The following is a 17,756-nucleotide window of genomic DNA, read 5'->3' on the forward strand; positions in this document are numbered from 1 at the left end:
TAAACTGTTGAAAAACACTGAGACAAATTGGCTTTTAATATTAAGCGACATCTTCTGTTTGAGAATCATTCCACATATTTTCATGACTCTTAATGTAAATGCATTCCAAGATGCAGAAAAAGACAGTGGAAGTGTCAAAGTGGTACTTGAGAGGGATACTGCTTTTACCTGCTAGAAATTTAGCATTTTCAGAAATAACTGAATATTGACAAGCCATCCATTCTGAGCCCACAGTAGCATACAAGTACTTGTTGCCTGCTGAGATCTTCTCATTCATAGATTGTCCTCAACTTCTGTGTGAGACATCTTGTGAGCAATAAGAACAGACATTTCATAACTTGGTGTGTGTAAGTTTTAGGGCACTTGTATTAATTTGAAAGCTTATAAAATAATGCAAGAAGGCATGCAACCAGGAACAGCTGGTTTGCTTTTCTGTCTTCCGTAGTGCCTACATTATAAAAGCTGTTACCATCCAGTTAACACAGTTGACCCCCCATAAGGGGGGTCAAACACAGTTACCATCCAGTGTTAACTGTGAAGATTTCTTTGAAGACATCTAGATGAAACTAGTAAAAGATGTCTTCTGCAGCTCTGGTGTATGCTCCTTTGTGCATGGTACATGGCATGCTGCACTGGGCTTCTTTGCTGGAGCAGCAGCTATGATAAACCACATAAACACAACCTTCTGTAGATGAATGGTATCTCCTGCAACTGAAGGTTAAGGTGTCATCCAATAATTTATCCTTCCTAATGGATTCGTTTGATTGCTGTGATAAGGACATAATTTACTACCTTTGTACATCAGAGGCTGTGTTCTCAAAATGAAGTTGGGGGATTTACGATATTGAACAGGGTGAATTACATGTCAAATTATCAACCATCCTGTTTGACATTTAGTCAGCACCAACAGGAACCAGGCATTTAGCAAGATGAGGCTTCTGTAGCACAGTCGTTCAACAGGATTGTTTTATTTCAAGGCTGTTGTTAATCAAATGTTTCTAGAGAAAATCTGTAAAACAGGCTGTTAATTGCATTGACTGTTGTGCTGTGGCCAGCCGTATATTAGTGGTGTATGTTGTAGCTGTTACCCTTCCTGTAAATATTGTCAAGGCATTACCTCCTTGATTGAAAATATTTCATCTAGTAATCCACCAAGTCATTTCAGTTTGGAGGCAGGTGGCACCCTGAGGTAAAGACTCCCTGGGTTAGGAATGCCTGCCAGTATTTGAAGGGTATTTTTGAGAGGAGCAAGACACCTTCATTATTCTCACAGCTCAGTACACATTCGCAGAACTAAGGAAGTTTCTTGGCATGTGCACTTTTTCAAAGTATATTCCTATCTGGAAACATTTTATTAAAGATTTCCTTCCTACAGTTCCTGCCTTCCTTTTCTGATGGTTCTCTATTGGTTGATATAGCTTAAGGTTTTTTCTTGGCCTTTTTTTTACTGTGTGCTCTGTGACATTAAATCAGTATGCTTCAAATGCTGCTTTGTGGATTTTATCTAGATAGTTGGATGCTTCTGTATGGGCTGCTGTCTTGTCTCCTGAGGAGACAAAATATATCTATTTGCACGGAGTGACCTGTCTCACCATTTGATTGCCTCTTTTTGAGCCTTGATTCCACTGACACAGACCTGAAGCTGCCTTGGCTGCATCCATGCAGGAGGAGAAGGAGATGTAGCTGGGAATCATGTCCTCATTTGTACCTATGTTGTCAAACTGGAGTTGCTGCTGCTGTGAGAAACCTGTTTTTGGTCTAAATGACTACTGTGTCTGCCTAGCGTGGACCACCTGTTGAATAAGGTTCAAATGAAAACCATTAATTTAATGCCTATATGCACAAACATGGAGAAAGTTCTGACATAACTCGTGATAACAAAAAGATATGTGTGTCAGTTTACAAACCTGTTTCCACCTCTTATTTCCTTGCTCAGTGCTGTAACTCTAGGCAGCACAGGAGATGGGAGCAGCTTATTGCATTGAGTGTATGATCAACCAGGCAAAGACAAAATGAGGACACAGAATGAATTTGGCAATGGTGTTCCAGGACAGAGTGTCTGCCCTCTTCAAACTGCCAAACCCTTTGGCGTATTCTCTTGACTTGGCAAGTGAAAATGCAGATCAGAATCTTTCCTAGTGAGTTGTCTGTCCCTTGTGTTTTTCAGTAAGAGAAAAATTATTGCTTCAATACAGATGCTCTATCCTTACATTTAAGGTCCCAGAAGGCCTCTGACTATGTGACAAGAATTACTGTCATGGATGTTGCATAACAGCTTATGCATAATGTTTAATGTATTCTTAGTTTTATGAAATATGGATAATATTTGAGACATTTTGAGTAGTAGTTTAGATTTACACTTTCTTTTTAAGGTGGAAACAAGAGGTACATTTCTAGTGCTTCTCAATGACACTGGAAGAGTTGAAATAGTTACTATTAAAAATGAATAAAACCCATAGGAGTGGAAAAGAGAAAAATACATTGCATAGATGGATTATGGGAAAACCATAAATGTTTTAAGCATTTCTGGAGCTTAGAAATGCTGTACCTTTACTTGAATACCATAGCTGTCTCAGCGTCCTTCCGCACTCCTCTGTCCAGAGTGTGTTGCTGCTTGATGTGGAAGGTTGGAACTCAACTGAAAGGACAGAATTTTGAAGAATGTTTTTTTTTCCTGTTTGAGGTTTATTATTAAAATGAAAGCATTCAGAAAAAAAATGATGTGTGTGCAACTTCTGTTAAGAGTCAACTCACATTGTGTGTATTTGTTTTGTGACATACAGGACAGTTTTCCAGCTCGGTTTGGAGGAATACATTTCGTCAACCAGCCATGGTATATCCATGCCCTCTACACAGTTATACGACCCTTTTTAAAGGAGAAGACACGAAAAAGGGTACTCTTCTGTTTAATTGTCCATTACCTGGCAGTCGTAGTGAGCAGATGCATCATGCTCTAATAAAGTAGATACACACAACATATCAGCTTGCTATTGGTGGAAAGTATTTAAATACATCTGCATTGCAAAGAGTGTCTTTAACTGTTTTAGAAACTTATGCAGCATTATCCTTTAAGGACACAGTCAAGCAGTGCACTTAAGTGTATTTTGAAATATAAGCATATGCTTTCTTCTGGCTTAAATGATAAATATTGTCAACATTATGGTTTCTGTTAAGATTCTATTCTATTCTATTCTATTCTATTCTATTCTATTCTATTCTATTCTATTCTATTCTATTCTATTCTATTCTATTCTATTCTATTCTATTCTATTCTATTCTATCTATTTGTGTCTTTCTTTTAAGAACAGAGGTAGTGAGTGTGAAGTCCTTCCTAGTGTGATTTCCTTGAAGTGAAATACACAGCTGGTGTATAGTAGTTTGCAAATAATAGTTTGAATGAAAACCCATGAAAGGAAATTTGTGTGCATGCATCTGTGCATAAGCACGAGCGGTCTCTGAGATATTGCTGAATTTGCAGCATTTGCATCACTGCAATAAATTAGAGCTTGGTGGTGATAGCACATAGAATGATATTTTTTCTGTAACACAAAATTTGTCATCCAGGAAAACACAATCAGCATAGTGTACAAAGTAACTACAAAGAATGTGATTTTTTTTTTTTTTTTAATGAGATCGGCTCTCTAAGTGATTCTATATTTTCTTTCCTCAAACACAGCATACAAGGCCACAATGATTCTTGGTGTTCAGCTGTTTTTTACTGACAGATTATGCTTGAGAGACCTCTGGTATTCACAGATTTTGAACTACAGATCACAAAGCCTTTTATGTAATAACTGTTACAAATATGTAAATGGAAACCCATTTTACAGGATTCAGTTGCACTCTGTTGACTACAGCTTCAACAAAGAACATTATAGCGCCAGATATGTTTGAAGCCTTTTAAAGTCAAGTGTTAAATATGCATAACCAGGGAGTAAACTACAGCTCATGGGTATGTTGCAACATTAAAAATAAGTGACAAGGCAGTTGGTAACGAGTGCTAATCAGTTAGCTTCTAAATTCCCATTTAGACACCTGAATTAGTGGCATACATTTCCAGAAACACTGACTTTTTACAACTGTTATTATCAATACTGTCTATAAGAAGTAGACAGGTGGTTAAATATTGATTTAGAGTCCAAAACTTAGTGTCAAAATGTGAAAGTTGTGCCCAGCACATAAAATTTTAAATCAACTTTAAAAAAAAACCTGTAAGAGACAGAACAAATGATTGTGAAAAAAATCCCAAACCCAACAGAATTATCTTCAGAATTCTATCAGGCTTGTTATTTATGTATTGTGTTTATCCTAAATTATTTTATACTTTTTTAATATCTCTGGTAGATTTGCAACTAGCTATATTCAGATAAAGGTAGTACTAGGCATGTATGAAAACTGTTGCTAAAAAGTGAAACATTAAGTTTGAAAGGCACCGTAAAGCAAATTACTTTTACCATTAATATTTGTTCCTTTACACAAGGATAAGTTCCTTTCTGAGGTGGAAGAACATTACTGGGTTTGCATGGTCATAGTAAGCTTCTTGTCTCCACAGGTGACTGGAAGATGGGCTGAAATAAGCAACATGAAACAAGCATATAGTTGGTCTTTTTGTCTTTCTGCCTTTTTAAATTTAACTCTTGATAAATCATGAGACAGGGAGCAGAATGAAGCCCCAATAATCCAAGGGGAAATGGTTAGCGACATGCTACTCCACTTAGACACACACAGGTCTATGAAGCCAGATGGGATCCGTCCAGGGGTGCTGAGGGAGTTGGTGGAGGTGATCACTAAGCCACTTTCTGTTTTTTATCAGCAGTCCTGGCTAACTGGGGAGGTCCCAGTTGACTGGAAGTTGGGGAATGTGATGCCCACCTGCTGTTAAAAGGCAATGCGCCACCTTGCCTTCCTGCCTGTTTCTGTGCTACTCCATTAAAAAGGGTTGGGCAATGCCATTTCTGCTGTTTAATTGTATGGCACTTTCTGGCAGGGCACTGGCCAGTGCTGGCCAGTGCTTTCTTGGATGTTGCCTAGTAACGATTTTGGGGATGGTGTGGACCAGTGAGCAGTATGGCTGAGATGAGCTTGTTCTGGAGGTGAAAGGGCTTTAACCATCTGCATATGAACTGTGCCACAGCACTCTCAGTCCCAAAGAGTGAATCCTGGCCCATCTTACTTGCTAGTCTAGAAATAGCTGCTGTGAGCTGTCTGTGTAACCATACCAAGAGCAGCCATTTCCTCCCAGTGGAAGACCTGCAGGGCCCACGTGTCTGTGGGAGAAGGTCATCCAAATCCAGAGGTGCTCTATTTCTAGTGCTCATCAGTCAAACATTCCAGATCCAGAAGCCAATAAGGCTAAACCTAAACATAAATACAAGTATTCATATACATATATGTCATATTAATATACATACATAAAAATGTGAAGCATAGTTGATAATCAGTCTGCCTAAACACTGGTGGAAGATATCAAATAGTACATCAACTATTTCCTCATTGTTATCACAGAAATTATTTTACTGTTATTATTTACTTCATATATTGTCAAGTATGGATGGTAGTTACCAGTACCACCATATTAAGGAAGAAAATTCTTCCAGTGGAGTTTTCATTACACTGCACTATTTATCTTATTTATGGGACTAATGGTTCAATGCTGAAAGTCAATATATAGTCCTTAATGTATACAGTGAATATTAATTTTATTTATGATTTATGTTCTTTCCTTATTCACCAAATTTAATTCACAGGTTTAGAGAAAGCAAATAACAAGAGATAGGCAGTCTGTCTAATTTTCAGTCCATATAGTTACCAGACATCAGTTCTTACCCTCCTTAGGCCCCTTGTGATGTAAACATTTTAATTCATTTATACTTTAATCACTTTGTGTGTTTATGAACATAATATGACTATGCTTAAGACAGAGGTGATCTCTGTGAGCCCAACACAGCCAGAATACTGCAGTTGCCCAATATCCTCTAATAATGATGATGTAATTTGGGTTTTAATGATATTGCTTTGGTTTTACCTGCATGTGTACATACAGATATTCCTGCATGGTAATAACCTCAACAGCCTGCATCAGCTAATACACCCTGAGATCCTGCCTTCAGAATTTGGAGGAATGTTGCCACCCTATGACATGGGGACGTGGGCAAGAACACTGCTTGACCATGAATACGACGATGACAGCGAATGCAATGCTGACTCCTACAATGCTCCTGCAAAGGACATAGAAAAGGACCTCTCTCCCAAATCCATGAAAAGGTGGGTTAAAGGTTCTGTGGTCTTCTAGTATTGCTATAAGATTAGTGTTTGCCATCTCCCTCTTTTATGAAGCTGCAAATAGTTCCTTCAGTTTATTATATATGAGGACCCTTTTTTTCCCCTTTTCTTAATATCACAGTTGGTTATAGACCATAGTGTTGATTACTACCCATGAGAGTTGTGACCTCAGTGCAGCTAATTGTTTGGTGCCATGTAGGTAGTGTGTTTGGAATAGACTGATATCCTACCCTAGCCTATGGTATGTATTAGAGAAACAGTGCTAGCTGGAGTGAGCCTCAGTGCAGAATATAAATTTGGGCCAATTATCCAGCTGGGTAGTGTTGATAACTCTTACCTTCCCCCATCTCACAGCCCAGTGCTTGGTATCTACAAGCCTGTAGGTGCCAGGACATTTACAGCATCTGAACTATCAGTCACAGTGACTGCACACAACATAAGATAGAGTAGTGAGGAGAACCAGGACAAAAAGTAGTGCCCGTCATTATACTCAAGTCTGGCAAAAATCCTGGTGTTCTGATATTCTTCTCTTTGAGAAGACATAGTGTAGTTGCTTACTGCATTTTACCATTGAAAATCAATTAAAGTCTAGGGAGAAGTTGTTATAGTTACCTCTTCAGTAACTATGCAAGCAGTGAGATGATTCACTTGGATGGGGTAAATCTGGGGTAGTAGAAGGGAGAGGGAAAAGTTTACAGCAGGGTGATAGAAAAGGTAGAGCTGGGCAACAAAAGTCAGAGAACAGCTCATAAGGGGTAGGCCTAGCAGTGAATCAGGAGAGAACAAACAGAGCAGAAAACAATATATGAAGTCATTAAAATTAAGTCAGAATATGCTAAGCTGAGAATTCAGTTTCAGGAGATGGCATTTGATGCAAAAGAGAGAGACACTCTGGAAGCAGATGAGACAGGATAAAATATTTTCAGACTACTCAGCCAGGAAGATGATTTTGGCTGGAAAACAGAGGACACAGATTGAGGAGGACAGTGCAGTTTGAAAGCGAGGTATTTTTGGGGAAATAGAGAGGAAACAACAGGAGATTGTCACAGGAATAAAAAAAAGAAGAAAAGCAGTGAAGTTTAAGGATTTTATGTTGAAAAAAATACATACAGTGCAAGTGGGAAATAGGAAGAGACTGGATGGGAATGAACTAGGATAAGGATAATCTAAAAAAGGTCCTGAAGCCTTATGACAAAGATGCAGTTAACACATGTAATGAAGAAAATGAGACAGCAAAGAGCCAGAGGAAGTGAAAAAGTGAGCAATACATTTATATTAATTGCCTATAATGCAGGAGTTATGAGACAATAAAGAAGATATCTTGCAGAGAAGGGTGGAATTTAACACCTGAAATGCAGAAGTCTTACTGTTACAAAATGAAGACATCAGAGTAAATACGTTAATCCAAGGATGCAGCAAAAAACCATGAGAAGGCCTGTGACAAGACCCTTTGGAGCAGACTTTTCCAGACTATCCTGGGCAAGCACATTATTAAATAGAAAAGCAGTGGATTGACAAGATTCTGCATTCTTTCTCAGAGAATGCTTTCTCACGGTTGCCTCTTCTCATTTAACTTGTGCTTGAAAAATCCTTCATGCAGAATTACACTACATTCTTTCAGTTTGGGATAGCTGACACAGTGAGCGACATGCTGCAGAAAATAAGCATGTTGAAATTAATATCTATATTATATTTAGCTGAAATTTCCTCACCTTCTTCACATTCTTTTTTTCAGTTAGCATGTCTGCAGTGCCTTCTGGAATCCTTCTTCTCTGCTGTTGGATGTAAAAAGTACTAAAAGTAGACTTTCTGTGCTAGTACCAAGTAGAAGGGAGTGGTAGTAAGATGGACATAAAGTCCTGGTACTTTGATTTATTAAATGCACAGACTGTGTTAAAATGGACTTAGAAAAGTTAAGGTAAAACAGATAAACCCTATTTCATTAAAAATTAAATTTAACTTGAATTTGGCACCTGATGGGTTTAAAACCACAGTCAGTGTGGTATGTTACTACAGAAGGTTTTTAACATATAAAATCCATGACAGTAAGTCAATGGAAGTGCTTAACTTCATAGAACAAATGAAGATCTGCATCTAGCAGATCTCCAACAATTATCTTGTTTAATTTGGCTTGCAATTTTAAAATTGGTTTATTGCTCTGAAATAATATCCTTCTTAAACCTGCTGAGAATTCACTTATCTGTTGCTCATTTTTACTCCTATATGAACCAGTCATGCTCCTTCAGATCTCCTTGAACTTTTGATGTGTCCATCCATGACTCTCACAGCTGAGTCACCCAGCTGGAGCTGCCTGGACCTGAATCCTGTTTTCAGCTAACCCCACAGGGCAAATGTCTGTGTTGATCAGCTTTGCAAAGTATCTGTGTGTGGCTTTGGTTCCTCACCTCTGCAATAGGACTTTGTAGTGCAACTCTGTCCTACTGTATTTTCTGAGAATTCGTTCAGTAATGTCTGTAAAGTTGAGAGTTATAGATAGAAGGTGTTATAGACTTAGACAAATGTTTTTCCTTTTACATGCCTCCATTCATGAATTGCTGCTGAGAGGAATGAAACATGACAATAGATGTTGATTTTAAACTGATTGAAAATTATTTTTCCTTCTTCAAGGCGTTTAAACTCTTGAGCTTACAGCCCATAGATCAGGATTTGTGCAGTTCCATTTTCATATCTGTCTTGGCATTGGAGAGTTTGGAGGCCCTGGAAGTTTATGGGCAAAACTGCCTCACTGGGAATTTGAGCCCAGGTTTGCAGTATTTCCAGCTCACTTTCACTTCCCCGGATGAGAACTAGGAAAAGGCTCATTCTCCTATTAGTACTTGCATTCGATTTGGACTCCTTCAAAACTAATATGCTTCCACAGCATTTATTTATCTTGATGAACCAGTTTTTCTAGGAGTACAGCTTCCCACCAGAAAATTTTCAATCAGCTTTGCATTGGCATGGTACCTTGTGAAGATTTTAAAAAGCATCTTTAATTCAGTGATTTAGTTTTCTGCCTGAGGAACTGACCAGTGTTCTAGATTAGGGTTATTGTACAGTTTTAATTAAAACTTTTAAATTATGTTTGTCACAAGGGAGACCATAAAATTTTTAAATCTATTTTTCTTGATTTTAGCATTAGTAAGAGAATGGCTAAGTATTTTCAGAAAATATCTTCTTGTTTTAAGTTTTCACATAGGCTTTATTTCAGATATTTTTTCTTGAGTTTTTGAAGGTTTTATTTAGATTTTTTGAGAAAGACCAAATTGTCTTTTGCTATCAGCCTCATCCATTGGTTTCAGTGGATGATGCTGGTTTATAAAAGTGGGGAATTGACTCTGTATCTTAGGAGAGAACAGAATTAGTAAAGGTTTTTCACTCTGCTGTTGCTCTCCAAATGGGCAGATCTGTAGCAATGCTGTAGTTAGAGTGTGTTTCCACTGATCAAAAATAGAATCCTACATTGTAGAGATGTACACATGCACTAGCCATCTCAAGACTTTACAGAGGGAGAAAGGCTTTTCTAGCATAAGATTTATCTCACTAAAGGAAACGTCTAACAAGGGCTGCATTTATTGTACCTCAGAAGTGTCTGCTTTTTGACAAAGTGAGACATAGGTGATGTAAGACCCACCTTAACACTTTGGACTTGGTTTTTAATGGAACATTTGATTTTGCTGGAGGTTGCGGTTTCCTCTTTTACCCTCACACATGGCTGTTGCAGAGTACCAGTACCAGTGTTATGCTTCTGTGCTGAATCAGAGAATCTGGAGAATCGTTACAGTCATCACTGAATTTGTCCTTACCATCCTTCTCTGCTCTGTTTAGTTGAGCTGGTAAGTGAGTTTGACAGATGTGTCCGTTGCTCCAGAAATCCTGCTAGCCATGGCAGGACTCCCTAGGCTTGGCTTAGGAACTCGCAGTGTTGCGCTTAAGTGTCATTCAGAAAAGGAGCAACTCGTCCTTCCAGCTAACACATGCCACTGATTGCAGTGTGCCATTAGCCAGCTGGGTGGCTGAATTGTACCTTCTTTACCAGCCCACTGCCATATAACCTCCTGGTAGAGAGGGTCAGCGCTTAAGTCGATACAAGAGAGCTTAGTTTGCCCTCTGTTGTGTGCTGAGGATGCACCCTGTTTCACTGAAGAAAAGAGGATATGCAGTACGCCACCTTTTGCTCCTATATCCACAGACCAGCCCTGAGCCTGTTAAAGCCATATAATTATTCCATGAGGGTATTTTCTGACTGTTAGCAATGATCAGATGCTCAGGTAGTGCTGTACCACTATTTTTAAGCCCTGGCAGAAATTAAAATAAACACAAAAGAGCTGAGGTTTACCCTCATTTTTCTTGATCTATAAATGTCAAATAAACATGTTATCCTCCGCAGGTCTCAATCGGTTGTGGATCCTGGGGTGCTGAAACGCATGGATAAGAACGAGGAAGAAAACATGCAGCCTTTGCTTTCACTTGACTAACAGTTTCTGAGCATTGAACATGAACTGAGGTGGAAGGCACTGCCTCTCAGCAGCAAGCAAACCTTTGGGAAAGAGTGTACCAGCTGGAATCCTATTTACTCATGTTAATGTAGCATAATGGCATCAGGCAGCAGGTTTTACTATTCTGCCTGAATTTTGGATGCCCTGAGGTGAAGAAGAAGAGGAGAAAAAAGGAAAATAAAATGACATAAAAAATAAAGAGGAATCAATAATTTATTCTGTAAGTGCCAACTTGTTTGTAAATACAATATAATCCTCCAATTTGACTTTGTAAGTTATGGTAAACAAATGGTATGGAACTGAGCGACTATTAAATATGTCAATGAAGTGCACCATAAAAAAGAGAAGAAAACGTGTGTGCGCTCACACATGCACACACATACACAGAGAGAAACACATACTGAACAAGGAAAAGTATCAAAGCCAATTAAATGTTGTCCTTCTTATAGGAAGCCATATTGCAGCTAGCATATTGACTGCTGTTTTGTTTTCTCTCTGCAATGCTCGTGTAGTGTGCAGAGAAAAAGAGGGAATATTAGAACTTGTAGATGCTGCAATCAGTCAAATATTTCCTAACTGTAGGAATTGATTTCCCAAATAACATTGTGGCTTAGGATTGTGATTTACCATAAACCATGTAGCATTGTGAAAAAGGTAAGAGATGAACTGGAACCAACTCTTTGACAGCCTTGTTGTTTGGCTGTATGGATCTGTGAGGTTTCTTCCTTAACTTTTCATTTAGAGTTCGCAAGTAAACTGTCTTGTTACCCTAATCTGGGTATTGTAATGTGGGCCACATTGGAGTTACTTCTCTTGCATTTTGGGTGCACATCAAGAATCTTTCCAGAACTCTGTTCTCCGCTGGAATGAGAAAATAGTCCTCTAAATAGAGTGTAATAACCAATATTCAAAAGTAAAGCCTGGCAGCAGAGGTGGAAAATCAATCACTGAATACTGTGCACTAGGAGACTGGATACATATATATTTTTACCAATCTCTGACAAGCATACAAGGTGACATTGTTAAACAAGTATATTTAATTGAAGGTTTGTACAAGAAATCATGCCTATTCAATGTACTTAGATATATTATAGATTGTATATTGAGACAATGTCATTATTAAGATAGTAAAACTTTCCATAAGACAACAGCATCCCACTCCAAGCAAAGATTAATATAAGTTGTAGTCAAACATCTCAGCCTATGTGTTTAGGACACTTTTCTTTTGGTTGTAATGTGACTGTATATATTGAACATGTGCCATAATAGAGAAATACATTTTACCTCAAAAGGACAACAAGTTTCACTACGGATTGGGTAAATAATATGAAACACAGGGGCTGTGTCATCTTTGTTGTGTGCTGGCTGATGTGTGTGCAGCCTGTTGTATGCCGAGGCAAGAATGTAATTTCTTATTAGGACTTTGCAATGAGGGTGAGAAGACACAGGTTGCCCACCAAGACATGTGAATAGTTAGAGGCATTGTAAGACCATGTCCGGGCAGTGCAGGGATTAATTAAGAATACACTGACCACAGCGGAGGAAATAGTTTGCAGCAACCCCACCTCTCAAGTGCCAGAGTTTAAAGAATTTCTTCCATCCACTTCAGTGATCACTGAAGTTTCAAAGTCACCAGTTGTAGGTCACCTCTCACTGCCCAGGATGATTGCAGCTGTAAGACTGAGTAGACTGGGATGAGGTAAGTGTGAGCGGAGAGTGCAGTCTTGGAGGCATGACATCTCAGAGTTTAGCTGCGGCTCCTGTGGTGGCAGTTTTGGCATTTCTCAGGGCTGAGACAACCGTGTCTCTTCCAGCACCACCCTTGGTTAGCCCAGGCAGCACACAGATAAAGCTTTCCTACTTTGCAGTTCATTCACAGCAGCGATAAATAGAGTATGCCCCGACATATGATTTCAATGCAGGAACTTGTGTGAGCAAGTCATCACCTTTCTGCTCTCCTAATTATGTTTTCATGATACATGTCATGAAATGCAAAGAGAAAAGATATGGAGCCTGAATGTCTTTTCAGTCTGTCCTACAAGTGTTCATAGTAGAAACTGTTGTAATACTACTTCTATGGTTTGAGAGACTTGAAAGACTGATGAATCCTTACATATTATTTTCTTCAGTCCTATTTTTTGCATACCTTGTAACATCACGCTGGATAGGTGAGATGTGTCTCTAGGGTTTGCATAAGTGCCATATTTGAATATATGTTATACATGCCCACACTTATGGTTACTAGAATAATGTATTGTCATTGATCTGATTTTTAAACCCTTTCAGATGAAGCTCTAAGATCATTAGATTCTTTTTCCTTGTGAGGGCTTCAGTATTTAGTCAGTATTCCATATGTTTGCAAACTGTGACACAGTGCTGATCAAAATCTTGATGGATGCTTTTGGATACATGGGCCCAACCTTGGTGTAAACCAGCACATTGCTAATTTTAGGGTACACCAGCTATCTGGTCAGAAAATGCAAATGCCTCTTAGATCCCCACAGAACATCTTTGCAGGAAAGTGTATCTGCTCAGCTGTATGAAGCTTAAAATTTGTTTTGAAGCTTAAAAATTTGTTGTGTTTGCAAATCCTTTATTTATGCACTTACTTGTAATTTATGTAATGTTTTCTGATGCCTGATTTCAGCTTCAATTTAATGTGTATTAATATATTCTTTCCAGAAAGTCAAAGTAGTATATATTATAATTTTGTGTAACTGCAACCTCATCTCTCACTTAGAATAATGTACTTTTTCAATAAGATCCTCAGTGTTAAAGAGTTGGGCTACAGGTCTTTGCAGCTGTGACTTTTATTTTTCTGAAGCAAATTCTAGTAGTGATATCTGCAGTTGTGATATTGGGTAAGAATATGAAAATGGTTAAGAAAACTCATTATCCTTTACACGCTCTCAGTGTTCTTTGAAGGCATTTCTCTTTTACACATCAGGGTCCATAAAGGATCTCCACCTTTCTCTTGCTTCTTGTAGAAAATCGTTATAGGTATGTCAATTTTTAATGGATTAAATTTGGACTGAAAACTTTTTCCAGTCTTTATTATTATTATCATAAGAATTGATGTCTAACTTTTATAGCAGAACTGAAGTGCTAAAAATAGAATTCAAATGTGTGGGAGGAGTTTCTCTTAATTTCTTACCTTTGTTTTATATTCAGTAGAATAAACCTTGTTGTAATTATGCATGCTGATATGCATATAAAAAAATCTTGCAATATGAGGATCTTAGTGGAAAAACTGGACACACCTGTCCAAGCAACTAAGTGAAAAAAGGGGAAAAAAAAGTGTAAAAATTGATAGTTTCAGACCTTTGGCAAGATCTAAAAATGTCACATTTCTTGATGTCTCTTCCATGAAATAATGCTTAAAAATATATAGAAAAGTTATGGAAACCCAAAACCTTCCTCCTGCCATCAGAAATGTCCATAGTCTCTTGGCTTTATAAAGACAGGTAATCAGTCCCACTAAGTTCCAACAAATACACAGGCTCCAATAGTTTTTAGCTGTAAAATATACATTTTTACAAAAATGTAAATTTACTGTATAGTAAATTGAAAAAGATGTTTTGCACTCTGCAAACATGCTGTGCCTAGTCACAAAAGATATTTGTAGAGACATACATAAACTGAACATAGAATTAAAGAAAACAGTAGTAGAAGGGGCCTCAAGAGGTCATTGATATATGGAGAAGCAGATTCACTTTAATGTGTCTCTTAAATAATTGTTTTAGCTTGGTACCTTGCATGGAATGCTCCTTGTATTATTTAATCACAGTCACAGCAATGCCTAAGCGCATTACCTGACAAAATTGTAACCTGACAGTATTTTGTACGTGCCTTTTATTATTTATCTGTTCTGTTTGGCGAATTAAAAAGTTAACCAAGCATGATAAGAACTACCATTTAGAATTACCTGGGAAACACTTTGCAATAAGCTTTGGTCATATCCCTGTTATTATATTGTTTCTGTTATTAGCAGAAGATTTTTGAAAAGTCATGTTTGCGAGAAAAATTCAAAATCAGGCATCAGGATTTTGTTTAGAATATTAAAATAGGATTTGGTGGGCGTGGGATTGAGTTTGGTTTTGATAATATTTACTTTCCTTTTGGGAATGTCCTGCTGAGGTATTGAGAGCACTGGGTGCCAGCACAAATTTGGAAGGTAAATATCAATGTGAAAGGCAAGAGCAAATGTCTCAAAGGATTGTACTGAAAAATCACTTAGTCACGTGGCTAGCTGTATTGTGTCCTTCTAAAGAAAGGCATTTTCAAGTAGCTTATGAGCATGTGTTTGTGGTGCTGAGAAACTTCTGTCCACGAAGTTCAAAGCACACTATGAAATCAAGAAAATAATAGTTACCCGTTTTTCAGGTAGCAAAACAGAAACATAGCCAGTTAGAGACATTAAACTCTCAATGGAAGTCATTCACATTGTGTTTATATAGGGCAAAAATGACACTTTGATCACTCAGTCTGGTTTGAATTGCAGGAGAGAGAAAAATGTGTCCCTGTTTTGTGTGAGAAGAATGTCTGATTGTTATGCCTGGTTTCTTCAGAAACCTACCTAAATGTTTTACCATGATACCTTCACAAACCAAGGTGATCTGCTGTTCTGTGGAGTTAAATCTGAATGTACATTTTGCCAGTTCTGCTGAGGAAATGATAAAAAGGCATTATGTCCCCCAAATGAAATGCCTTTCTTCCCTGTATAATCAATGGAAAAAATGTATTGTATTCTGAAGACCTCCAATAGGAAATCTTGGCTGCCCAGTAAAGAAGTCTGAACTTGATCAGGGAAGATCTCCTTTTGAGGACCTTGAAAGATAACTATACATTAACTATACAAGGAATATCAGTGTTTTGTTTACAGGCATGCTTAAGTGACCACAAATGAAAGTGCAAGCTGGGTAGATAGGACACCATGTCCTGCGTTGCCTTGTAACCTTGCATGATCCTGTGTCAAGGGTCTGCATTTAGCACATTGATTTGTACATACCCTTCAACCTGCATTTCAGCTTTCAGTTCTGTGGGAATTTCTTTTGTATCAGCTTTTGGGATCTTAATTTGTTTACTTTGTATGGGTTTGTTGCCACACAATGGCATTGACCCCTGTTGGATTGCACAATTTGCAAAGTGATTTTGTTGTTAAAAAAATAACAACTTGTGGTATGCTGTGCAGTGGTGAAGTTGAACATAGGACACAAACTCCCACTGCTTTGTCACTCATTCTCAAATGTTTTGGGTGTGTAAACTATTTTAATACCAGGCATGCCAGACTCACATGGTATGAGTTTAGAAAGAGAGAAAAAAGATGTTTCTGTAGTGAGTTCAAAATGTGAGTTGATAGAATGTCTGTGGAATGCAAATGGAAGGGAAGCTCTACACACAGGCAAAATACAGACACCTCCAATGGAAGATGCTCATGCTTCCTTATGGCACACATTTTTGTTAAAACATGGCCACAGTATTTTGTCTATGGGGACTGTAGTCAGCCAGCTCTGTTGTTTCTGAATCAGTCACTTACAATAAGTCCATTCTAATAAACGTGTGACAAAGCTTCCTTTGGCTTTTAGTAGAGAATTTGCATCCAGAGAATTGGCATATCTGTCAATTCGCAGCAGATGAATGGTGGGGGTTAATTAAGATTTGTATTTGATATGGAAATGCTGCTGTGATTCCTTAAAGAGGCTGTCGCATTGTAGGCAATGCACAGCAGTGCCTAAAGGCAGGCATCTCAAATCAGGTCCCTTGGTTAATAAAAATTTAAGGGGAGAAAAAATCAAGGGAAAAGATAATAGAAGATGATAGAACACAACAAAGAAAATAAAAAGCAGAAGCAACCCTGCAGTGGAAAGCCATATGAATGGCAAAAATGATGTGAGTGAACTTGCATGAACACTTTCAAGAAGTGGATCAGTAGCCTGTCTTGTGTCCCCCATCTACATTATGAGCAGAGTTCCTGGTTTATTATGTTCTACATTGTATGGCCATGGCAGAGTTTTCTAAATCTTTAGAAAATGCTTGAGTTACCATGTGAAATTGTAGGTGCAGTAGCTGAGCTTGTGAACATGGTTTAATGATCAGTACATGCCACCAGATTCTCACCTGGGGGTGGGCCCCACGCTGACTCAGACCTGGGTACCTGAAGGATTATGTGAAATGCCATGTCTTGCCTAGCTGAAGAAGTTGTGCAGGGAGAGAAGGAAAGGAGCCCCATGCTTGTAAGGAAAGGTAGGAGGCCTGTGAAGCAAATAGCGTTGGGGAGTTGGAGTGAACTGATCAATCATTTTAATGTAATGGTGAGGGAGGCTTTCACTTGCTCTATAATATGAGGGAATTTACTAACCCCACCACACATCTGTCATCAGAAAGGAGAGAGAACATCATTCTCTCTTTCCAACACAAACTTGGTTTCGATACGTTTAAAACTGATGTATATGCCAGGCCTGAACTGCCTCTGCTGCTGCTGTTTCCACGGTGGCTCTTGGGATGAGAGTAGCATGTAGGATGCAGGAGCTGGAAGGTGAATGTCCACCAACATGCCCATAGCAAGAGAAGGAAGGGATGCATTCTGCAAGTCCCTGCTGCAGAGGTAATTTTGTAAGAGAATTCAGTTCTTGCTCGGATTGAAGCCTGCCTTGCCCTGACATCAGCATCAGTGCCTGCTCTGTGTAGAAGGCTGTGAGTGTATGTGGTGTGGGAATTTCTCTGGTGCACCTCGGTGTCTCATGCTAATTACGCAGCCTTTGAACTGTAGCTGGTGATCTGTATCCTGTGTCTTTTAACAGTTCTGCTGGTGATGTTAATTGTAGCCATTAGTTACTCAGTATGCAGATGATTTAAAGGAAGCTGACAACTTTAAGCATTTATTAATTAATTAATGTCTAAAAATATTAAATTGGTGATTGTTACAAGTAATGCCTAAGATTATGAGTTTCAGGGTTTGGTTGCATTATATCCTTG

The 17,756-nt window shown here is 38.4% G+C and overlaps 1 protein-coding gene across 2 annotated transcripts in view; it reads left to right on the forward strand.

Annotated features, from left to right (window-relative positions):
• Nucleotides 1-13,823, forward strand: part of CLVS2 (clavesin 2) — a 53,416-nt gene extending 39,593 nt beyond the window's left edge. Inside the window, exons 3-5 of one of the 2 annotated variants that reach the window (XM_005507435.3) lie at nt 2,784-2,894; nt 6,044-6,264; nt 10,673-13,823. In XM_005507435.3, coding sequence (XP_005507492.1) covers nt 2,784-2,894; nt 6,044-6,264; nt 10,673-10,760 — 420 coding nt within the window. In that variant the 3' untranslated portion in view covers nt 10,761-13,823. The remainder of the gene's footprint in view (nt 1-2,783; nt 2,895-6,043; nt 6,265-10,672) is intronic. The other variant, XM_065056779.1, reaches the window with a different exon arrangement.
• Nucleotides 13,824-17,756: the final 3,933 nt, after the last annotated feature.

The sequence above is a fragment of the Columba livia genome, chromosome 3 (genome assembly GCF_036013475.1).
Source record: "Columba livia isolate bColLiv1 breed racing homer chromosome 3, bColLiv1.pat.W.v2, whole genome shotgun sequence".
NCBI lineage: Eukaryota > Metazoa > Chordata > Aves > Columbiformes > Columbidae > Columba > Columba livia.